The 26,130-nt window shown below is 43.8% G+C and overlaps 1 protein-coding gene across 2 annotated transcripts in view; it reads left to right on the top strand.

Annotated features, from left to right (window-relative positions):
• The first annotated feature begins 344 nt into the window (after positions 1–344).
• Positions 345–26,130, top strand: part of PDZD4 (PDZ domain containing 4) — a 119,251-nt gene continuing 93,465 nt past the window's right edge. Inside the window, exon 1 of one of the 2 annotated variants that reach the window (XM_075260188.1) lies at positions 345–976. In XM_075260188.1, the coding sequence (XP_075116289.1) occupies positions 917–976 (60 nt within the window). In that variant the 5' untranslated portion in view covers positions 345–916. The remainder of the gene's footprint in view (positions 977–26,130) is intronic. The other variant, XM_075260186.1, reaches the window with a different exon arrangement.

The raw sequence follows: 26,130 nt of genomic DNA, 5'->3' as shown, positions 1-26,130 counted from the left end.
ATGTCGGGTTCCTTTACAAGTTTTTGCTATGGAACCCCTTGGTTACTCATTCTATAAGGATGCTTATGACCTTATCAGATACCTCTATTGCACCATTGCTCCTTGGCTATCCTTGGTCTATTGAGCCCTCCCTCATACATTCCTTCATCCTATGCCCCCCCCCCATTCCTTCCATGTATTACATAGCCACAGCTCTGAGCTGCTGATGAAATACTCTCAGCAGTTTTCGTGCCTGTCTAACAGATTGGCTCTGAGTGTTACACCAAAGACCATCCATATTTATTAGCTACCTTTCCCGCTCTGCCTCCCTCCCACTCCCCCCATCCCTCTTCTGCTCTCCCTCCCTCCCTCCTTCCCAGCAGTGCTGATGCTCAGAGATCCTCGCAGGATAGGACGCATGTGTATGCGTTCTGCAGCAGCCTGATGAAGCACAGGTGCCCCCACAATCCTACGTCTACGCCTGGAGGTAGCATGCACAGCTAGTATATCTGCTATCCTCCCTGAGGATCAGCGCCCTAGCATCTTAAGAAGGAACCTTATTCTCTACAAGTATTTATGCCCTGGTACCCCATTATCTTGGGTAGCACTGGAAGGCAGCCCTGGAGAAGAGACTACTTCATAGGGGGGAGGGGAGGAGAAGGTGCACCCCATTTCTTGAAGATGAGGGGGGCAGCTACTGGTCTTATCCTCCCAATGTCAAGCCTCCCCCCTGTCTGTCACTCTGCACCCGCCATGGATTACCTGACCCCTTTGGATGGATAATTGACGGCTTTGACACTTCTCATCTGGGTCCCCCTCAGTTAGACTTGGATCCAGTAGACAGGGAATTGAATAGACATCTTTGACTGGAGATCAGACAAGATTGGGGGGTATTTAGCCCCCTTCCATCACAGACCTGCACCCTCTTCAAGCTAACATGGGATGTAACATGTGTGTGGTTCGGAAACCAGAGGAGCATTACAAAGTGATGCTGCAGGTAAGAAACGGCAATTACGTAGGTCGTTAAATGGTTAAAGGCGGCAATTAGGAAAGGGTTAACAGAGGTGTTAGAGGCACACGAATGGGGATGGATAGAGCAGAGAGCAAAGGGTGTGCGGAGGGGATGGAGGAAAGGTGCAGGCATGGCGAGGGCAATAACATAGTAAGACAATGGGGTAAACTAAAAGCTGGAAATATGGATGGCTTCGGATGATACAGGTGTGGAAGAGGGGTGTGGTGCGGAGTGCAACGTGTGCTATATAGGGGATTGGGGTATGTACCCTTATCAATGGGATGCAGTTAATAGAGGCACTGTGATATAAGGTTAGGTATGATATCGTATAGATATCATATGTGTGAGAGGTATAGAATGCGTATATCAAGCTGCAAGACATTTACATGGAAATATATGCAGTATATGGTATATATTATAGCTATAGACTATTCTGTCATGATGTGTCCACACGCTTACACGCATACAGGTTTCCACGCTAGCATGCATGCATACACGTGCGACAAAAAACACTCACGTGTCACGCAGAACCACTCACCTTATGAAGGAGATGGGCTTACATATAGAAGGAAATCTTGTCTTATTGTCCCTTAAGCATATATAGTGTTTCAGCTACTGTATAATACATATATATATTGTGTGTGTGTATTCCGTCAGATACAGAGAGCATCCTATAGGCATTAAGTACATGTTTGTATGAAATCTGTATTCCATATTGTACCTGTTATATGATCCTATACATGTAGAGGGCCATGGAGGGTTATCTGAATTTGGGTACGGGTGCATTACAACAGTGATGAAAGTATTAAATATGGAGGGGAAGGGGGTAAATTCACCAGTTAATTAATTTAGTGGGTGGTCTCAAGTTGGAATAGAAACTATAATAATATCTTCAGCCATTGAGGATGTCACCCTGTTATATCCATGGGTATTGATGTTTCAATGGAACATATCAGGTTTATAAAATGACCAATGCTAGTGTCCCCAATACTATGCTGCCCTTGGGAGAAACAATTGACTATTCTAAAATCCATCTATCTATCTATCTATCTATCTATCTATCTATCTATCTATCTATCTATCTATCTATCTATCCATCTACATATCTATCTATCTACATATCTATCTATCTATCTATCTATCTATCTATCTATCTATCTATCTATCTATCTATCTATCTATCTATCTATCCATCCATTCATCTATTAACAATGAGTGGTTCGTACCTGGACAATCTCACACTCTACAAAGGCCTCCAATCTCCATTCCATATGGATGCACTGCAAACTTTAACCCCCCCCCCCCCATGTAGATGTGTCCATACATTTCCCATTGGATCAGCCCCTTATCAGTAGGTTCCCTCTCAGTATAAGGCATGTGTATGCCTCTGTTATCCATTGTGCCTCATTTTCTGTTCTCTTTATCTGACCTTTCTCCTCCACACTCCTACCCTTTCTTAGAAGTATATTCCTCCTTGGTTCAATGTATTACTCTAAGACTCTACCCACACCCCATTGTCATTTTTCTAATATATCCATCCATATCCTTGGTTATATTTCACCTTTCATCCTCTTCTATCCTATTTCCATTGGTTATGTTTTTATAGCCATTGTTCTATGATCCCAATTCTGTCTATCTATCTATCTATCTATCTATCTATCTATCTATCTATCTATCTATCTGTCTGCCATATTTATCTATACCATATGTCATACCCAATATCTATCTATCTATCTATCTATCTATCTATCTATCATCTCTCATATTTATCTATCCAATGTATTATACTCAATATCTTTCTGTTTCTCTATCTGATATTTATCTATATATCATACTCTATATTTATCTGTCTCTCTATGTGATATCTATCTCTATATTATCTATCTATCTATCTATCTATCTATCTATCTATCTATCTATCTATCTATCTGTCCATCCATCTTTCTCTTCCTATCTCTCTAGCCCATATCTATCCATCCTCTCCTTCACCCCCAGCCACAATCCACTCTTTGTACTTTCTTGTGTTTGTTGCGCCTCCACTTTTTGCATTTCCTTTGTTTTTGCTCCTCTTCTTCGCCTTCATCTCTCCCAGTCTCTTCTTTGAGCCTGCTTGTGAGGTTTTTCCTGGCAGGGAGAAGAGGGTTTTATTATCCAGTTAAAGCCACCTTAAATCTTCTCTGAGATTTCGCTGGCAACAGCCCATAATAATGAATCTTGTGATTCGGATCCCGGAGCTCTGTGTGACTGGAATAGAAAGCTAGATCAAGGCAACTTGTGAGGAGGATAAGAGGGAACCTGGAGAGGATGGCTGAAGTATGATGGAGTATTGTTACCCTTCTGGACTGACAATCATACCCCTGTATATACCAGTTGCCACAATGTAATACACATATAGAATATACTATACATCTATGCTCTCTCTCTCAATGTGGCCACTTCCATTCTGACTGATCTATATGTCTAGTCCTGATACAACTTGACCTGAAAGTACCGATCCATGGCCATGGTTTCCAGTGTGACATGTTGCTGCTATGACAACAGTAATTCCACCTTATCAAGTCACGCTCTTGTATGATCGCTGGTAAGGAGCCGGCCCATACGGTTATCACAGCGATATCCGACCAAGCTGCCAAAGGTCTGCATGCTATGACTTAAAGGGGTATTCCCAACTTGGCAATGGCACAGACGCCTGACATCTATCACACATTTATGGGATATCCTGTATCTTTCCCTACCATATACAGATATTTGCAAGCAACCAAGACAATATACAAGAAAGCGACGTTAGTAGAGATCTGAGATCAATTGATTGATAATGTAATAGATTTCCTAAAGAAATTGCATAACAGACTCGGCTCTGCTACATCTGGATAGGAGGCGGTAGATGAATCTTGTAGACATTGGTAGCAGATGTGTCAAGACCATGTCAGGCAGACAACAAGCAGGACCTATTGTTTAGCCATTCCTGTTGACTACATAGAGGTCTGAGTCCATTACTAAAGGGAACCAATAGGAGATTCTGAGTAACCAGAGTAACCAGGACGCTCATATTGTGGTTACAAAGAGTGTCTCTCTCTCTGGAGGACCTGTCCTGTCCTTTCTTATATAGACAGCCCATGAATATGAATGCGTTTGGGTCCACGTATCAGGCTTCCGTCTTCTGCAGGCAGAAGACGGAAACCTGTCAGACCGAGTCCGGCCGTGAGCGCCGGGGAGTGTTTTATGCTCTCCGTGGCGAAACCGTTTTTTTTTTTAAACCGGACACAAAGTCCTGCATGTCCGACTCTGTGTCCGGTTAAAAAAAAAAACGGTTTCACTGTGGAGAGCACAAAACGCTCATGGGTGCTCACGGCCGGACATTTTTCAAACCCATTCAAATGAATGGGTTTAAAACATGACTGCTGGTTTCCGTTTCCTGTCCAGTTTCGTGCAGGAAACGGAAACCTGCATAACGGAGACCCCGGGCGCAAATGTGAACGATCCCTTAGTCTCCCCTGTGGTGGTGCTGAAGGAAAATTGAACACTTGCTGTCAGAATTCCCCACAGATTACAGGTGACCACTGGAGGGAGGCACTTTGTGATCAACTTGTCAATGGGTTATAGGGACTGTCTGAAGCGGAGAACCCCTTTAATGTTTAATTTCCTAAAATTCAAACTATGAATATGATAGCTTTAAGGGGTTTTCTACAAAGCTCCTCTTAAAGGGAATGCATCCCCATTTTTTTAGTTACTTAAACACGATACTGTAGGTGACATGTCCATGCCGCAGCTCAGTCCCATTCTTTTTAATAGATTGGAGCTGTGGCATTGCCATGTGACCAATGGACAAGAGGTCATTTCCTGAAGAAGTGAACAACCATGTTTTCAAAGTCCTGCATGACCCCTTTAACAGCATTTAGTGATATGCTTTACAGTATAGTCATGGCTATAGTCAGCAATAGTCTGGAGCTGACTCACTGAGGTCTATGGAGAGTTTTATAGACATGTCCTATACAGGGAGTGGAGTAGTTGAGCTGTAACATCATCTATAGTAAAAAGATGTTTTCTTGTATTGTAATACTGTCTGTGATATAAACGAGGTGATTTCTGCAAAGAAAACAGAATTGGCAAGTGCTGGTCTATTATTAGGCTTAGTGGTCAGAAGTGTATTGATCAGGATTTTAGTACTTTTTGAACTATAGATAACATTAAAATTTTAATCAAAAATTATTAAAACCATATTTATCATGAAAAGTTGGTCTTTTTCTGGTGACATATTTCCTTTAAGAAAACCACATTAGTGATCATCTCCTGGGACTTCTGATGTCATCAGCTTCTTCTAGTGTTCTTCAGTCATAAAGAATAATGTAGTAGTACGTGCTGGCTAATGAAATGAATAGTGGGCCATGTATAGCCCGAACAGGCTTGGCCTGCTAAAGTTGGAGCCACTCTGGTAAATTGTTGGGGGAGACGCCCTTTATGACATCCATGTGCCCTAATGTCTTTATGACACGTCCCTTTAAGAAAGCTTCTCTTCTGGAAGTCTGAGGCATTATGATGGAAAAAAAAATGATATTGGTTGTACAGAATGTGAACTTAATGGAGCAAGAGGTTCCTGAGATTGACTTAATAGAGGCCATTTAACACGAGTCTATGCCTATTGTCTTAAATATTTGCGAATCCAAGGCCGGCGATTATAGACGGTAGGATCAATTTGCTCGCTTCGAGTTTTGCTGCTAATCGGACCTGAGAATCAATGGAAAGATGGCTTTTAATGATTTTCTGGAAATATTTTTACAATTATACCAGTCATATATCATCACATGGATATGGACTATAGGGAAGGCCCCACTGTATCCCTTCATCCATATGTTAGTATCCATAGTATCCCCTGTACTGGAAAGCCCTGTATGGTACTGCTACCATAGAAACTGCTTACAGACACAATGGGGGGTAAAACGCTTCTCCTCGGGGGAGTGAGAATTAAAAAAAAGAGCAAAACTTTTATCTCAACTTTTTATCTTGAGTGGATGGATTGTAGATAGAAGAATCTAATCTTTGATGAAGCACATAGAAGAGAAGGGGCACATCGCAAAGATCAAATTCAGCCCCCATTATAATGACTTTCTTTTACAACTTTGTTTCCAACGTCAGATCTCCTCCATGTCCCTTGGGTGAACCATTACAGTTCTTCCCATTGGCGTTGAGATATGGTTGACTTCTCTGGAGAGGACATATCATGGCCTCATTGCTCGATTTAAGGGGGTGGTCTCATGAAAGGCAACCCCTTTAATCTGCATGTAGGTTACCTAGGCTTACTCCCCCAATAAAGTAAATAAAATACCCGCAGATTAAAGGGATTGCCTTTGATGAGACCACCCCCTTAAATTAAGCAATAAAGAGAATGTTGTATTACAGGTGGAGGTGGTCCATTGCAAAGTCCAACCAGGCCCACCAGAGCAAGAGCTGATGTTTATTAAAGGGGCTTTCCAGGCTTAACAATTAAAGACCTATCCTTAGGATAGACATCAATAGAAGATCAGTGAGGATTTTACACCTGGTCCCTCGCTGATCAGCAGTTTGATAAGACTGTGACTTTCAGAAGAAACTGTTTTACACTATGCAAAGCACATTGCGGTACATTTTACAGTCACTGTGTTTACTATCATAGCTTAGTCACATTCACTTGAATGGGACAGAGCTGCAAACAGGTCATGTGACTGAGGAATGTGACATCACTTGGCCCATGAAGCAAAAGCGGCGCTCAACTGCTACCTATGTAGATAGGGTAGGTCCTCGATTGGTAAAGCCTGGAAACATGTTTAATGGCTCCCCTGCCTGGCTCCTAAAACAGGAGCCTCAAAGAGGAGACCCCATCTATGACATCCATATGCTGTAATATTGTATATGGAAAAAGGTTACCGAGATGGTGCGACCCCTTTACCGAATTTAGCCTACATTACATTTACATGCATTTACATGAAGCCAAGCAATGCCAAACCCTAAAACACAATAGAATATGGAACAGGAAAACAAATGAAATTCTGTGGATTCTGGACTCAGTTTGATGTTATTATCTGTAATTTGGCTCCTAAGCTTTCAGCTTGTCCTTCGGTTTTATAGAAAATCCCATTGCAGAACCCAGGGAGCTGTCCGCAGTGCTGAACGCTATAACAATAGGGCTGGCCGCACACCGCTCCACAAACTCTCCTCTCCCGTCATCTTTTGCTTAGCAACAGCTGAGAATCCTGCAGGAGTCAAGGAGTTAACTTCCTAATACCCTGCCGAGGACGCACCGCTGTTGCTATTTTAAGTGTAAAACAATAACTCAATTCTTTAATTAAGAGGTGAGCTAATTTTATTATCGCCATCTCCCCGCAGGCCGATCACCTCTGTAATGCTTAAGGTGGTTCATGGAGATAGGAGAACTGCCTTGGTATAGACTTCATACCCTGGGAGCAAACGTAGCTCTATGGATGCTAATGGCTTGTGTTAGTAATAAGGAGGGGGGAATATTGTTGTAGCATGGGTCTTGTTATCTCAACATATACACATTCGATTCTCGGAAGAATCTCATCCCCCACCTGAGTCGGTGTTTTGACAGCCAGGGTTAAATGCTGATGGCACGCCAACACATTACTGACTGTCATTGATGGCGTGTGAGTGACGGGGGGAGAGCATGCACCGATAACAGTACAATCAGCAAGGCACGCACAGCTCACAACTCAAGAGGTTCCCAATCTCCAACAGTAATGTCAGCAATGCAATGGCAACAATGTGTTAGAATAGAGTTCTTCATGTTCTCATGTGGATTTCATATAGATGCAGTATACAGAGCCTCTCAGCGCTAGGTGTCTGTTCTCCACCAAATGGTCTACTGCAAGAGTGGGTAGTAGCTAAGGAAGACACTGGCAGAAAATGGGCTCCCAATATTGGGTGCCAGAGAGGGCGCCACTTTCGTTACTGCAAGCTTGTAAAGTTACAGGGGTTACGACACAATGATGTGACACAGGTGTCTGCAATGTTATAGCCCCTTTAAAGGGGTTGTCCCAACACAACAAATTATTACCTATCCACAGGGCAGGTGAGAAATGATAAGTGATCATTGGGGGTCCCACTGACCATGAGAACTGGGGTCTCTGTAACTCATTTGGATGGAACTGGGCACACATGCATACCACCAATCCACTTCATTATCTATTAGTACATTACTCCGCTATCTTTGTCAGTCCCGTGAACAGAGTGGAACAGAGTCATACATGCATGACTATGACTCCATCCTAAATCAGGAACATGGCTCCACTGTGTTAGTGATCAGTGGGACCCATGTGCATGGCTGAGTCTTTGTCTCAGGTGCAGGAAAGTCTGGCTATACTGTAGTACTATGTCATCTTCACTGGTGTCAACCACAAATTTTGGAGATTAAACTAAAAATATTGCTAAGGATAAATCATCGATATCAGATAAGTGAGGTTCAGACACCCAACACCCATACTGATCAGCTGTTCTCAGCAGTTGATACAAAAAGAATGGAATCAGAAGCAGACCTCGCTGTTCTATGTGTAGAGGCCAAATTGAGTAACTGCAGCTGATCTGCAATATCCTGGTCTGACCACACACACACAACGACTCACTGACAGTCAGGCAAATCCATTTATATAGAGTATATGCTTCATATTCATGCCCTGAACTGCAGCAATGAGTTCCAGGAAGATCATCTCACAGATACTCTTTCTTAAAGGGGGCTTGCTAAACCAAGTAAAAGTCCGCTAAGTGCTGCAGCCCTTTGTTATCACGATGAGGAGGATTGGACCTGTATTAATCCTATATAGCACATCATAGCCATGATTTATTATATGTGCGGTACCCTTATAACTCTGGGAGGGTTTTGATATTAATTTTACATTACTAGACAAATACTGTATATTGCATGGACTATTGAGTTGCTATGTGATAGAGCACTGAGATGCCAGATCTGAGTATAATGTAGTTATATGACCCCTGTATTTGTGCTTGTGTCTTGGAAATGAATGCTATATAAGGTGGATGAGTATTTGCTCTGCATAGATATGAAGACCGTCCATGTGGGCATCCCCCTCCCAGTAACACTTACTGGCAGGAAGGTCTGTGCAGGATGCTGCTGCCTTCACTCGCTTACATGTAACAGTACAGCTTCATTGCTATTGATTTCTTCCGCCTTCCCTGCAGAGGTTGTTGTGGACATTCCTATTTCTTTGTAGACTTGTACGCAGACTTGTGATTCTCCCTTCTCCTGCAAACTGTCTTGGATGTACTTTCTTCCCTTTGTGATCTGCATTTCCTGAAAACTTGGACGCTCCCTCTCTTTCTGCTCTCTGATCTGCCACTTATAACCTCCTGCCCTCCCTATTGCAATCTCTAAGGCTATATGCACATGAACAGGTACATGTGCAGGTCCATGAGAAAACAGCATGTATAGCACATGGATGATGTCTGTCTGTCACCCTTGACCTCCACAGACCCCTAGATTTCATTAATGAGCATTGGCCACAAAATGGTCAGGAATAGGGGAATATGGTCTTTTGTGGGTTTTGCTCAGGTACACAGATCCCTACACGACCCATATCGCATGGGCGTGTAAATGGGGAGATACAAAATAATATATCAGAGCATTAGCTGTTAAAAACATGGATAACACACTGATATGGGGGGGAGGGGGAGCATAGAGAGCTCACAGAGCGGGCATCAGCACACTGTCATATCTTTATCAGGTTTAGCAGGACAGCCAGCTAGAAGAAGGAGTTACACACACTCTGCAGCAACAATATGATAGGAATTTTTTTATAATAAAGAAAATGCTTTACTTTCATCTTTAAGAAATAAATCTATAATAAACAGTCTAACTATTAGGCATAATAAAGGCAAAGTTAAAGGAATTTTCCAGGACCTGAAGACAATAGATACCAATGCACAAAGAAGGTCATCAGTATCGTATCCGACAACCGGACCCCACACTGATCAGCTGATTTATCTGAAAACACCTTGTGGATAGGTCATCAATATCTATTACCTTCAGGTCCTGGGCAACCCCTTTAAGGTGTGTGATAGGAAGGAAAGCACTTTACTATGCTTACAGGCATGGATGGGCAGGCTGTCTGCATAATTTGTGTCCTGTAGATGAGGAAAGTCTCTTTAAGCAGATGGCGCTATACAGGCACCGATACAGATCGGACTATGTTAGGCTGCTGTATCTTGAAATGCTTCATGTTATTAGTCAATAATAACCAATAAAATTGGACAATATTTTAGACATACTTGAGTTTCACCCTTCTACCGTTATTATATTGCATAAACAGCATCTTCATTCCACCTACTTAGCATATTAATAACATAACAATCACAATTTTAATTGAAAATCATCATCCATATCCACTATAGAAAGATCCCTCTAAGACCACATATGATCCCTGCAAGGCTCAGGGTCAGAAATCAATTAAAATGTTCTTTGAAAACAGTAAATATCAAAAGAAATCTGAAAAGACCCCCGAAAGACCAGGAAATATTGATATGTTAAATTGATCACACATATGTCAATCAAAGGTCAAGCAGAGGGTCAGATCATTGGATCGACTCACCTGAGCTCAGGCTTGGATCTCTCAAAAACATGACATGACAATGTTCTCCTGCTGTGTTATAGCGGCCTCATCTATGTGGATCCATACAGCAGATATCATTCATGTGCCTTGTGGATAGACCTCTGGTTAGTGTAAGTGCTTTATGTGATGGTATCAGTATAAACATATGTATGATGTACAGTATATAATCTAGGTCTACGTTATACTGTATGCATTGTACTGGGTAATAACAGAGGGCTGCCTGCATAGAACCGGGATGATAGTAATGAGAAAGACTGAGTATGACAGATAGACGCAGTGTCATTATCCTTGTCCTTACTAGACTGCAGGATGGAGTGGATGGAAGATGTCTACATTATACCTTGTAGCCCGGGACTGTGCCCAGTCTTCAGCCATTCATCATGACTGAAACCAATTTAGAATATTCAGCCATTGTAATGCAATCCTATAGAGCTAATGTAACCAAAGTAGAATGTATCTGTTATTGCCTTCTAAGTACGTTTTAACATGCTACATGGGCATCTTTAAGACATGTGCACAGATCCTGTATGAAGATGCATGGAGTCTTCCAGCTCCATACTAAGAAGTTGTAGGCAGTCCATCTGGGTATGACCATAGTGTACCGCCACACAACTCTCCATAATATGCTATCTGATGGAACATACCATATAAATCAGTAGAAGTAAAACCTGTATGTATATATTCATGATATTGAACATACAGATGTAGCACTGGCAATGCGATCTCACAACGTGCTCCTGATCCCTGACATTCAGTGTACTTGTAAGGGTGGTCTGATCATTGCAAATAGCTGTATCTATGGATTTATACCTACCTAGAACAGCAGATCTGGTGCCTTGCAAAAGCTGCGATATGCCAGTGCTCTAGATATTACTAGAGGAGATATCACCATTTGCAAACACAAAATGCTGCATATAAAGATCTTATTCCCGACTGTGTCTTGCACTGCTGATATCTCCAGAACTGTGAGCATATGAAAGGAATAATAGCTTTTATGTGGCACCAGAACCAATGTGTTGGGTGTTATAAAAACTAAGATTTATTTGGAAGAACTCTACCAACCTCAGTCTCCTACAGTATAAGGAAATTGTGAAATGAACCTTCCGTAACATAACAAACATGCCATTGATGACTGCTGCATCTGGATACAGAGGAATGGTATGGCCCAATGATTCTAGTGGCTGCCATATTACAGCACCGTACAAGTAATATAAGAGATTATTCTAACCTGACAGATTTTGATATGGGTATGCAAGAAAGACCAAAGATCCCATCAATACCAAGTACGCAATGTAATCTTATATCTAAGGAAAATTTTCCAGTTTAGTCCATGGTTCAGATCTTAAGATTTAAAGTGTCCCTTTTTAGGCACTGCAACCTCTGACCTCCTTGTAGCTATTCCCCTATTCATTGGTATTAACACCCTCCTGACCTATTATATACTATTACATCACAGATAGGAGGGTGCTGTACTATTATGGCATTGCGAAGGCATTTGAGAAGGCGGTGCCCATTGATGATGGCATCAACTCAAACATTTGTAATATACAGCTGTTTAACCCCTTAGATGCTGCAGTCAATAATGACCACAGCCTAAGTATGGTGGTCCTACATAGAGGGGGGATGGAACAATAGCATTAGGAAGGTCAGCAGAGGTGCACTGCACAATAATACAATTCAAGAAACATCTAGAAGACTTCTGAAGCACTGTAGCCTTCTCATATCATATAGCCTGCACATAATAGAACATTGAAGACATTTACTAGGCTAGAAGGTCTAACCTTTTCTTACCAGAAACAGCGCCACCCTTGTTTACAGCCTGGTATTGTAGCATTCACATGAACAGGGAAAGGTTGCAATACCAGATACAGTCTATGGATAGAAAATGGCGCTGTTTCTGACAATAGAGAAGATAATTGAGTTGAATAGTGCTGGTTGCTTAGGAATGGTGGGGATAAAGAAAAAAAATTCCAACTGTGGCAAAATCAGTGGAGGGACAACTATTAAAGGATGCAAAGATCTGGAATTGATAGAGGTGAAAGGTCATCTGTAACCTCCATCCCCTTGTAGCAGAACTTTTTCTGCCCTTAGCTCTACAAGTTCTTGATACATGTGTTAAAATATACAATTCTATATGTTCTACTATCACTTAATAAGGAAAATGGTCTCCTAGGTTTTTACTCACATTAGGAATATAAATCGCACAGGTTATCGGGTTATGGCTTCCACCTATAAAGCAATAGCAGGCAGCTTGTGGTTGTACTACATGGAGGCTTCCTTAGGTATAGCATGCTGTGAAGTGTGAAACTGGGTGAGAAATGATGCTATAACACATTTTACCCTCTTAGCCACTCCATTGCACAGCGTAGACCTAACCTTAAGCTGTCCAGACTGATGACTGCTTTACTATGGGAAATATTCAATCACCAGCTGAATGTGTATAGCATTGTCAAGTCAGTTATACCCTATGTAAGTGTGATGTACAGGGTGCTAAGTATAGGGTATGCAGGGTACTGATAAAAGACTCCCTACGTCATGTTTAGGGGCTAGCTTTGACATATACAGTATGGCAGGGAATCTCCCAATGTATGCACCTGAACATAAAGCCCGTATGCAAAAAAAATATACCACACAATATGTTATTCCAGTTATCGATTCTTGCAACTATACAGAAATGGGAAAAATCTATACCTTCCCCAGATCATACATGTTTGGTCAATAACTGTTCCTCTTGACATATATATATATATATATATACTGTATACTATATATACTGTATATATATACTGTATATATATATATATATATATATATATATATATATATATATATATATATATATATGATAGATTGGACTGGTTGTGGGGTCTGAAGAGACCCCAGAGTATAATAATTTCACTTTCAACGAACTCAAAAGAGTTGAACCCAATGAACCCAAGATAACACAAAACAAATGTTCAGAGATCCGGCCATCTGTATAGGGCTAGAGGTATTGAGAAAGCACATGGAAAGCACACCAAGGATCAATCTAAGGCTATGGAAGAAGACATCATCCTAAAAATGGCCCTAACAGGTTCCAGTATGACTTACCATTGGAAAATATCCCATCATGATGGTATTAAGAAGTTTATTAAATGAAAACTGTCACATAGAACATATCCGATCCATCCAATGGCAGGACATGTAATGGGTCCTGTGACACCAAATTTCCATAGCTAATCATCTGGAAATGGTCTGGCCAGAGATAGAAGTAATGAAGGTCTCGCCTCTGTCTGGATGTTAGACAAGGAAACTGTAGGAGCTGCTTGTGCTTGTCGGTGGGTCAGATGATCCTCTCTACTGGTGGTTGGTCAAAGCAATTTGGAGCCTGTTCACCATGCGTGTGCCCTCAAGTAACTATTGCCCCTAATACCTAACAACTAGATCAGAACAGCCTAGATGGCGTATAATCCATCAAAGCTACCATCTTGCACACCCTACCAAAGTCTCAATGACTCTACAAGAGGTACACTACCCAAAGGTATTCTCTGAGAGCCTTTTTACAGATCAACAGGGGAAGCACTTTTACGCCCTCTTGTGGCAAGACCCAGTGTTTCCTCAGACCACACCTGTTATCAGTTACATATCTGCCTGAGACATAACTACATGGCAAGTTTTATAACAATCCAACATTTTTTTTTGTGAGTGTATATTCATTTAAACTTCATCTTTTTCTGGGATTAGGAGTCCAGTGGGCGGTCCTAATCAGTGATCAACATACAGAGATCACTGTCAATGATTGTGTGACCCGCCCACTGGACTCCTAAGGAAGTTCATGGATTCAAGTGAACAAAAATACAATCTATCCTGAATGTAATATATCAATCTTCTCAGCTCGTCCTTCTCTATAACATACTATACCTAGATTTACAATGTGACAGATTCCTTATAAAGAAATAATACAAGTGTCTTTGATGTGTGGATTTGACCTCTTCGCTGTGGTTCTGTGTACGTGCCTTTGCTGCTACATGCTATTCTCTGTCCTCCCATATTCTCGGCATGTCCTCGGTGACGTCGGTGTGATGCTATGCAGAGGTTAATTGTTTCCATAATTATTTGTAGCCCGTAAAGCGGCTTTTCATCTCAGAAGGAGCCATGCTTTTGTTTAGTTGTCTAAGTGTCTTCATTAGCAATAAAAATCCCGGCTTTCCACCACACGCCACCATTCTGTGCTCTACCCCCCTAATGTTTCCATTATTGAGCCCTTACCCCCTTCACTTGTTCCCACCTCTCCCCCCTGTCTGTCCTCTCCGTCTTTCCTTCCCCCCATTCCCTCCCTCTCTGCAGTGACACAGAGCTCTGCATTTTAAGCTGCAAAACTACCGCACTCCTGCTGCCCTTTGCAGGTTAATATCCGTCTTTATGTATTCTAACTCATTTTGCCCGAAATAGCAAGCGTCTTATGGAAAAATCAAGACTGTAAATCATGGAAAGTCCAGGCAATTTTCTCTTAACAAAATGCAGTGACACAGAAAACAGGTTTCAGCCCAGAACTCCCATCTCTACCTCAACACCTTGACAACCAATTCGTTGTGGCTTATTTGGATGCTGTAATGACCCCAGAGATCTACACAGCTACCCCCCCCCCCCCCCATGTAGACTAGAGGTCTTTAGCAAGTCATGGGTTAAATTCTTCCCTTCGGTTCCACAATGTAGCAATTGTAGATTAATAGTGATACAAGCATAAAATGTGACATAGGGCCATATATCATGTCTATGGTCACGAGCAATACCTGTGAATAATAGATGGGCCAATGAACAATGCACAGGGACCTATTGAAGTCACAGAGTAATACTTAAAGAGGTTGCAAAGGATGAAAAACATGGCTGTGTCCTACCAAAAATAGCTTCTCCTTGGGTTGGGTCTGATGTTAAAATGAATGTATCTAGGTGCAATGCAACATGTGGACAGGTGTGGCGCCATTTTCAAAATAAACAAGGCATTTATTTATTTTTTAAGTCCTGAACAGCTCCTTTAAGACATACAGCAGAGCTTTGTATATCTCTGTTCCTGATGGTTACCTATTGCAGTAACTTCTATGGAGGACCCTGGTGATGGTACCACCATACCCTGCCTTTAGTCTTTACTTCCCATCCTCCTTTATTTTAGATATGTGTTGTCTGATTTGAGGCTCTGGTTCATTTCTTTCTTCTTCTTTATGGTCCTACCGTTGGGTTTAATGAGCCCCCGGTCTATCATCATCTCCAGCTGTTACATATTACAAGCCAAGACCATAGAAGTATCTCCTTGTTAATCCCCATTTCCATCTGGGCTTTTCTAATTTATTGTGGAATAATCTCTAGTGGTCTCTGAATTGTGTATCTCCAGCTGTTGCAAAACTACTACTCCAAGCATGGTATGGTAGAAGTTGTAGCTGGAGAGTACCAGATTGGACACCATTGACCTACGACATGTGGACTTTCCTTCAGGCTTGCCATGCACAATAGGTAACTGATGACTAAATGGGGAGAGGGAAGAAATCTGCTGCCAGTAGAGATGAGCGAACAGTGTTCTATCGAACTCATGTTCGATCGGATATTAGGCTGTTCGGCATGTTCGAATCGAATCGAACACCGCGTGGTAAAGTGCGCCATTACTCGATTCCCCTCCCACCTTCCCTGGCGCCTTTTTTGCTCCAATAACAGCGCAGGGTAGGTGGGACAGGAACTACGACACCGGTGACGTTGAAAAAAGTAGGCAAAACCCATTGGCTGCCGAAAACATGTGACCTCTAATTTAAAAGAACAGCGCCGCCCAGCTTCGCGTCATTCTGAGCTTGCAATTCACCGAGGACGGAGGTTTCCGTCCAGCTAGCTAGGGCTTAGATTCTGGGTAGGCAGGGACAGGCTAGGATAGGAAGGAGAAGACAACCAACAGCTCTTGTAAGAGCTAAATTCCAGGGAGAAGCTTGTCAGTGTAACGTGGCACTGACGGGCTCAATCGCCGCAACCCAGCTTTCCCAGGATCCTGAATGGAATACACTGTCAGTGTATTCCCGTATACCCGATATATACCCCGATACCCGTTCCAACGGTGTGCCCCCCCACCTTCACCCCAGAAATACCCTGCAAGTCCCCTAGCAATAGAATTGGGGCTATATACACCCACAATTTTTACTACTGGTATACAGTGCCATTGTCTGACTGGGAATTCAAAGAATATATTGGGAATACAAATACCCTCATTTCTTGCTACTGCCATATAGTGCCAGTTTCTGACTGGTAATTCAAAGAATATATTGGGGTTACGTGCACCCACAATTTTTACTACTGGTATACAGTGCCATTGTCTGACTGGGAATTCAAAGAGTATATTGGGAATACAAATACCCTCATTTCTTGCTACTGCCATATAGTGCCAGTTTCTGACTGGGAATTCAAAGAATATATTGGGGTTACGTGCACCCACAATTTTTACTACTGGTATACAGTGCCATTGTCTGACTGGGAATTCAAAGAATATATTGGGGTTATAAATACCCTCATTTCTTGCTACTGCCATATAGTGCCAGTTTCTGACTGGGAATTCAAAGAATATATTGGGGTTACGTGCACCCACAATTTTTACTACTGGTATACAGTGCCATTGTCTGACTGGGAATTCAAAGAATATATTGGGAATACAAATACCCTCATTTCTTGCTACTGCCATATAGTGCCAGTTTCTGACTGGGAATTCAAAGAATATATTGGGGTTACGTGCACCCACAATTTTTACTACTGGTATACAGTGCCATTGTCTGACTGGGAATTCAAAGAATATATTGGGGTTATAAATACCCTCATTTCTTGCTACTGCCATATAGTGCCAGTTTCTGACTGGTAATTCAAAGAATATATTGGGGTTACGTGCACCCACAATTTTTACTACTGGTATACAGTGCCATTGTCTGACTGGGAATTCAAAGAGTATATTGGGAATACAAATACCCTCATTTCTTGCTACTGCCATATAGTGCCAGTTTCTGACTGGGAATTCAAAGAATATATTGGGGTTACGTGCACCCACAATTTTTACTACTGGTATACAGTGCCATTGTCTGACTGGGAATTCAAAGAATATATTGGGGTTATAAATACCCTCATTTCTTGCTACTGCCATATAGTGCCAGTTTCTGACTGGGAATTCAAAGAATATATTGGGGTTACGTGCACCCACAATTTTTACTACTGGTATACAGTGCCATTGTCTGACTGGGAATTCAAAGAGTATATTGGGAATACAAATACCCTCATTTCTTGCTACTGCCATATAGTGCCAGTGTCTGACTGGGAATTCAAAGAATATATTGGGGTTACGTGCACCCACAATTTTTACTACTGGTATACAGTGCCATTGTCTGACTGGGAATTCAAAGAATATATTGGGGTTATAAATACCCTCATTTCTTGCTACTGCCATATAGTGCCAGTTTCTGACTGGGAATTCAAAGAATATATTGGGGTTACGTGCACCCACAATTTTTACTACTGGTATACAGTGCCATTGTCTGACTGGGAATTCAAAGAGTATATTGGGAATACAAATACCCTCATTTCTTGCTACTGCCATATAGTGCCAGTGTCTGACTGGGAATTCAAAGAATATATTGGGGTTACGTGCACCCACAATTTTTACTACTGGTATACAGTGCCATTGTCTGACTGGGAATTCAAAGAGTATATTGGGAATACAAATACCCTCATTTCTTGCTACTGCCATATAGTGCCAGTGTCTGACTGGGAATTCAAAGAATATATTGGGGTTACGTGCACCCACAATTTTTACTACTGGTATACAGTGCCATTGTCTGACTGGGAATTCAAAGAGTATATTGGGAATACAAATACCCTCATTTCTTGCTACTGCCATATAGTGCCAGTGTCTGACTGGGAATTCAAAGAATATATTGGGGTTACGTGCACCCACAATTTTTACTACTGGTATACAGTGCCATTGTCTGACTGGGAATTCAAAGAATATATTGGGGTTATAAATACCCTCATTTCTTGCTACTGCCATATAGTGCCAGTTTCTGACTGGGAATTCAAAGAATATATTGGGGTTACGTGCACCCACAATTTTTACTACTGGTATACAGTGCCATTGTCTGACTGGGAATTCAAAGAGTATATTGGGAATACAAATACCCTCATTTCTTGCTACTGCCATATAGTGCCAGTGTCTGACTGGGAATTCAAAGAATATATTGGGGTTACGTGCACCCACAATTTTTACTACTGGTATACAGTGCCATTGTCTGACTGGGAATTCAAAGAATATATTGGGGTTATAAATACCCTCATTTCTTGCTACTGCCATATAGTGCCAGTTTCTGACTGGGAATTCAAAGAATATATTGGGGTTACGTGCACCCACAATTTTTACTACTGGTATACAGTGCCATTGTCTGACTGGGAATTCAAAGAATATATTGGGAATACAAATACCCTCATTTCTTGCTACTGCCATATAGTGCCAGTTTCTGACTGGGAATTCAAAGAATATATTGGGGTTACGTGCACCCACAATTTTTACTACTGGTATACAGTGCCATTGTCTGACTGGGAATTCAAAGAATATATTGGGGTTATAAATACCCTCATTTCTTGCTACTGCCATATAGTGCCAGTTTCTGACTGGTAATTCAAAGAATATATTGGGGTTACGTGCACCCACAATTTTTACTACTGGTATACAGTGCCATTGTCTGACTGGGAATTCAAAGAGTATATTGGGAATACAAATACCCTCATTTCTTGCTACTGCCATATAGTGCCAGTTTCTGACTGGGAATTCAAAGAATATATTGGGGTTACGTGCACCCACAATTTTTACTACTGGTATACAGTGCCATTGTCTGACTGGGAATTCAAAGAATATATTGGGGTTATAAATACCCTCATTTCTTGCTACTGCCATATAGTGCCAGTTTCTGACTGGGAATTCAAAGAATATATTGGGGTTACGTGCACCCACAATTTTTACTACTGGTATACAGTGCCATTGTCTGACTGGGAATTCAAAGAGTATATTGGGAATACAAATACCCTCATTTCTTGCTACTGCCATATAGTGCCAGTGTCTGACTGGGAATTCAAAGAATATATTGGGGTTACGTGCACCCACAATTTTTACTACTGGTATACAGTGCCATTGTCTGACTGGGAATTCAAAGAATATATTGGGGTTATAAATACCCTCATTTCTTGCTACTGCCATATAGTGCCAGTTTCTGACTGGTAATTCAAAGAATATATTGGGGTTACGTGCACCCACAATTTTTACTACTGGTATACAGTGCCATTGTCTGACTGGGAATTCAAAGAGTATATTGGGAATACAAATACCCTCATTTCTTGCTACTGCCATATAGTGCCAGTTTCTGACTGGGAATTCAAAGAATATATTGGGGTTACGTGCACCCACAATTTTTACTACTGGTATACAGTGCCATTGTCTGACTGGGAATTCAAAGAATATATTGGGGTTATAAATACCCTCATTTCTTGCTACTGCCATATAGTGCCAGTTTCTGACTGGTAATTCAAAGAATATATTGGGGTTACGTGCACCCACAATTTTTACTACTGGTATACAGTGCCATTGTCTGACTGGGAATTCAAAGAGTATATTGGGAATACAAATACCCTCATTTCTTGCTACTGCCATATAGTGCCAGTGTCTGACTGGGAATTCAAAGAATATATTGGGGTTACGTGCACCCACAATTTTTACTACTGGTATACAGTGCCATTGTCTGACTGGTAATTCAAAGAATATATTGGGGTTATAAATACCCTCATTTCTTGCTACTGCCATATAGTGCCAGTTTCTGACTGGTAATTCAAAGAATATATTGGGGTTACGTGCACCCACAATTTTTACTACTGGTATACAGTGCCATTGTCTGACTGGGAATTCAAAGAATATATTGGGAATACAAATACCCTCATTTCTTGCTACTGCCATATAGTGCCAGTTTCTGACTGGGAATTCAAAGAATATATTGGGGTTACGTGCACCCACAATTTTTACTACTGGTATACAGTGCCATTGTCTGACTGGGAATTCAAAGAATATATTGGGGTTATAAATACCCTCATTTCTTGCTACTGCCATATAGTGCCAGTTTCTGACTGGTAATTCAAAGAATATATTGGGGTTACGTGCACCCACAATTTTTACTACTGGTATACAGTGCCATTGTCTGACTGGGAATTCAAAGAGTATATTGGGAATACAAATACCCTCATTTCTTGCTACTGCCATATAGTGCCAGTTTCTGACTGGGAATTCAAAGAATATATTGGGGTTACGTGCACCCACAATTTTTACTACTGGTATACAGTGCCATTGTCTGACTGGGAATTCAAAGAATATATTGGGGTTATAAATACCCTCATTTCTTGCTACTGCCATATAGTGCCAGTTTCTGACTGGTAATTCAAAGAATATATTGGGGTTACGTGCACCCACAATTTTTACTACTGGTATACAGTGCCATTGTCTGACTGGGAATTCAAAGAGTATATTGGGAATACAAATACCCTCATTTCTTGCTACTGCCATATAGTGCCAGTGTCTGACTGGGAATTCAAAGAATATATTGGGGTTACGTGCACCCACAATTTTTACTACTGGTATACAGTGCCATTGTCTGACTGGGAATTCAAAGAGTATATTGGGAATACAAATACCCTCATTTCTTGCTACTGCCATATAGTGCCAGTGTCTGACTGGGAATTCAAAGAATATATTGGGGTTACGTGCACCCACAATTTTTACTACTGGTATACAGTGCCAATTTCTAACTAGGAATTCAAAATGCGCAAGGCTCCCGGAAAGGGACGTGGACGAGGCCGTGGGCGAGGTCGGGGGAATGGTTCTGGGGAGCAAGGTAGCAGTGAAGCCACAGGGCGTCCCGTGCCTACTCCTGTGGGGCAGCAAGCATTGCGCCACTCCACAGTGCCAGGGTTGCTTGCCACATTAACTAAACTGCAGGGTACAAACCTTAGTAGGCCCGAGAACCAGGAACAGGTCTTGCAATGGCTGTCAGAGAACGCTTACAGCACATTGTCCAGCAGCCAGTCAGACTCTGCCTCCTCTCCTCCTATTACCCAACAGTCTTGTCTTCCTTCCTCCCAAAATTCCGAAGCTTTACAGAACAATAACCCAAACTGTCCCTGCTCCCCAGAGCTGTTCTCCGCTCCTTTCATTGTCCCTCAACCTGCCTCTCCACGTCACGATTCCACGAACCTAACAGAGGAGCATCTGTGTCCAGATGCTCAAACACTAGAGTCTCCTCCATCTCCGTTCGATTTGGTGGTGGATGACCAGCAACCCACCCTCATCGACGATGATGTGACGCAGTTGCCGTCAGGGCATCCAGTTGACTGGCGCATTGTGCGGGAGGAGGAGATGAGACAGGAGTTGGAAGAGGAAGTGGTGGATGATGAGGACACTGACCCGACCTGGACAGGGGGGATGTCAAGCGGGGAAAGTAGTGTGGATGTTGAGGCAGGTGCAGCACCAAAAAGGGTAGCTAGAGGCAGAGGCAGAGGTCAGCAGCTTAGGCGAAGCCAGGCCACACCCGGAATCTCCCAAGATGTTCCAGTTCGTACCCAGCCCCGAAAAACTCCCACCTCGAGGGCACGTTTCTCGAAGGTGTGGAGTTTTTTCAAGGAATGCGCCGAGGACAGATATAGTGTTGTCTGCACAATTTGCCTCTCGAAATTGATTAGGGGCTCTGAGAAGAGCAACCTGTCCACCACTTCAATGCGCCGTCATTTGGAATCCAAGCACTGGAATCAGTGGCAGGCAGCAACGGCAGGACAAAGGCCGCCTGCCGTTCACGCCACTGCCACTGCCTCTGCCTCTGCCTCTGCCACTGCCACTGCTGACTGTGCTGGCGATGCACTCCAGAGGATGAGCCAGGACACCACTTCATCTGCCTCCGCCACTTTGTTGACTTCTACCTCATCCTCCCCTGGTCCTGTCTTATCTCCTTCTCCTGCACCATCAAAGGCACCATCAGGCGTTTCTTTACAACAACCCACCATCTCTCAGACATTGGAGCGGCGGCAGAAATACACTGCTAACCACCCACACGCGCAAGCCTTGAACGCCAACATCGCTAAACTGCTGGCCCAGGAGATGTTGGCGTTCCGGCTTGTTGAAACTCCCGCCTTCCTGGACCTGATGGCAACTGCGGCACCTCGCTATGCCGTCCCTAGCCGTCACTACTTCTCCCGGTGTGCCGTCCCCGCCTTGCACCAGCACGTGTCACTCAACATCAGGCGGGCCCTTAGTTCCGCGCTTTGCACAAAGGTCCACTTGACCACCGACGCGTGGACAAGTGCATGCGGACAGGGACGCTACATTTCACTGACGGCACACTGGGTAAATGTAGTTGAGGCTGGGACTGCTTCCCAAACTGGCCCGGTGTACCTCGTCTCCCCGCCTAACATTCCTGGCAGGGACACGAGAAGAACACCCCCCTCCTCCTCCTCCTCTACCGCCTCCTCCTCCGCCTCCTCCTCCGCCACCGCCTCCTCCTCCGCTGTTAGATTGACCCCAGCTACGAGTTGGAAACGTTGCAGCACTGGCGTTGGTAGACGTCAGCAGGCTGTGCTGAAGCTGATCAGCTTGGGGGACAGACAGCACACTGCCTCCGAGGTGAGGGATGCCCTCCTCGATGAGACGGCAATATGGTTTGAGCCGCTGCACCTGGGCCCAGGCATGGTCGTTTGTGATAACGGCCGGAACCTGGTAGCAGCTCTGGAGCTTGCCGGACTCCAACATGTTCCATGCCTGGCCCACGTCTTCAACCTAGTGGTGCAACGTTTCCTAAAGAGCTACCCCAATGTTCCAGAGCTACTGGTGAAAGTGCGGCGCATGTGCGCCCACTTTCGCAAGTCGACAATAGCCGCTGCTAGCTTAAAATCTCTCCAGCAACGCCTGCATGTGCCACAACACCGGCTTTTGTGCGACGTCCCCACACGCTGGAACTCAACGTTTCAGATGTTGAATAGAGTGGTTGAGCAGCAGAGACCTTTGATGGAATACCAGCTACAAAACCCTAGGGTGCCACAAAGTCAGCTGCCTCAGTTTCACATCCATGAGTGGCCATGGATGAGAGACCTTTGTGACATCCTACGGGTCTTTGAGGAGTCCACAAGGAGGGTGAGCTCTGAGGATGCGATGGTGAGCCTTACAATCCCGCTCTTGTGTGTTCTGAGAGAATCCCTGATTGACATCAGGGATAACTCAGATCACACAGAGGAGTTAGGGATAGCATCCGATCCGTCACAGCTGGAGAGTAGGTCCACACATCTGTCCGCTTCACTGCGTTTAATGGAGGAGGAGGAGGAGGAGGAGGAGGAGGAGGAAGAAGAGTTGTCCGATGATGTGATGGTGATACAGGAGGCTTCCGGGCAACTTCGAATCGTCCCATTGTTGCAGCGCGGATGGGTAGACATGGAGGATGAGGAGGAAATGGAGATTGAACTTTCCGGTGGGGCCAGAGGAGTCATGCCAACTAACACTGTGGCAGACATGGCTGAGTTCATGTTGGGGTGCTTTACAACCGACAAGCGTATTGTCAAAATCATGGAGGACAACCAGTACTGGATCTTTGCTATCCTTGACCCCCGGTATAAAAACAACATCTCGTCTTTTATTCCGGTAGAGGGGAGGGCCAATCGCATCAATGCTTGCCACAGGCAATTGGTGCAGAATATGATGGAGATGTTTCCAGCATGTGACAGTGGCGGCAGGGAGGGCAGTTCCTCCAGTAGGCAACCAAGTTCTCACCGGTCCACACAAACGAGGGGCACACTGTCTAAGGTCTGGGACACCTTGATGGCACCCCCTCGCCAAAGTGCCGCCACGGAGGGTCCTAGTGTCACCAGGCGTGAGAAGTATAGGCGCATGTTGCGGGAATACCTTTCCGACCACAGCCCTGTCCTCTCCGACCCCTCTGCGCCCTACACGTATTGGGTGTCGAAGTTGGACCTGTGGCTTGAACTTGCCCTATATGCCTTGGAGGTGCTGTCCTGTCCTGCCGCCAGCGTCCTATCTGAGAGGGTGTTCAGTGCAGCCGGTGGCATCATCACTGACAAGCGCACCCGTCTGTCAGCTGAGAGTGCCGACCGGCTCACTTTGATAAAAATGAACCACCACTGGATAGAGCCTTCATTTTTGTGCCCACCTGTGTAAAGCACCCCAACATGAAACTCCATGTCTGTACTCAACCTCTCCAATTCCTCCGCATCCTCATACTCATCCACCATAAGCGTTGCACAATTCTGCTAATACTAGGCTCCCTCCAACATGATTTCCCCCAACTCTGCTGGTTAGAGGCTCCCTCCACCCTGATTTCCACCAACTCTGCTGGTTAGAGGCTCCCTCCACCCTGCTTTCCCACAACTCTGCTGGTTAGAGGCTCCTTCCACCATGAATTTGCCCAAACTGGGCTGTTTAGAGGCTCCCTCCACCATGAATTGGTCCAAACTGGGCTGGTTAGAGGCTCCCTCCACCATTAATTGGTCCAAACTGGGCTGGTTAGAGGCTCCCTCCACCATGAATTTGCCCAAACTGGGCTGTTTAGAGGCTCCCTCCACCATGAATTTGCCCAAACTGGGCTGTTTAGAGGCTCCCTCCACCATGAATTGGTCCAAACTGGGTTTTTTAGAGGCTCCCTCCACCATGAATTGGTCCAAACTGGGGTGGTTAGAGGCTCCCTCCACCATTAATTGGTCCAAACTGGGCTGGTTAGAGGCTCCCTCCACCATGAATTGGTCCAAACTGGGCTGGTTAGAGGCTCCCTCCACCATGAATTGGTCCAAACTGGGGTGGTTAGAGGCTCCCTCCACCATTAATTGGTCCAAACTGGGCTGGTTAGAGGCTCCCTCCACCATTAATTGGTCCAAACTGGGCTGGTTAGAGGCTCCCTCCACCATGAATTTGCCCAAACTGGGCTGTTTAGAGGCTCCCTCCACCATTAATTGGTCCAAACTGGGCTGGTTAGAGGCTCCCTCCACAATTAATTGGTCCAAACTGGGCTAATTAGAGGCTCCCTCCACCATGAATTTGCCCAAACTGGGCTGTTTAGAGGCTCCCTCCACCATGAATTGGTCCAAACTGGGCTGGTTAGAGGCTCCCTCCACCATGAATTTCCCAAAACTTGGCTGTTTAGAGGCTCCCTCCACCATTAATTGGTCCAAACTGGGCTGGTTAGAGGCTCCCTCCACCATGAATTGGTCCAAACTGGGGTTTTTAGAGGCTCCCTCCACCATGAATTGGTCCAAACTTGGCTGTTTAGAGGCTCCCTCCACCATGAATTGGTCCAAACTGGGGTGGTTAGAGGCTCCCTCCACCATTAATTGGTCCAAACTGGGCTGGTTAGAGGCTCCCTCCACCATTAATTGGTCCAAACTGGGCTGGTTAGAGGCTCCCTCCACCATGAATTTGCCCAAACTGGGCTGTTTAGAGGCTCCCTCCAC

This window comes from Leptodactylus fuscus, chromosome 11 (genome assembly GCF_031893055.1).
Source record: "Leptodactylus fuscus isolate aLepFus1 chromosome 11, aLepFus1.hap2, whole genome shotgun sequence".
NCBI lineage: Eukaryota > Metazoa > Chordata > Amphibia > Anura > Leptodactylidae > Leptodactylus > Leptodactylus fuscus.
This window is presented reverse-complemented; position numbering and strand designations above follow the sequence as displayed.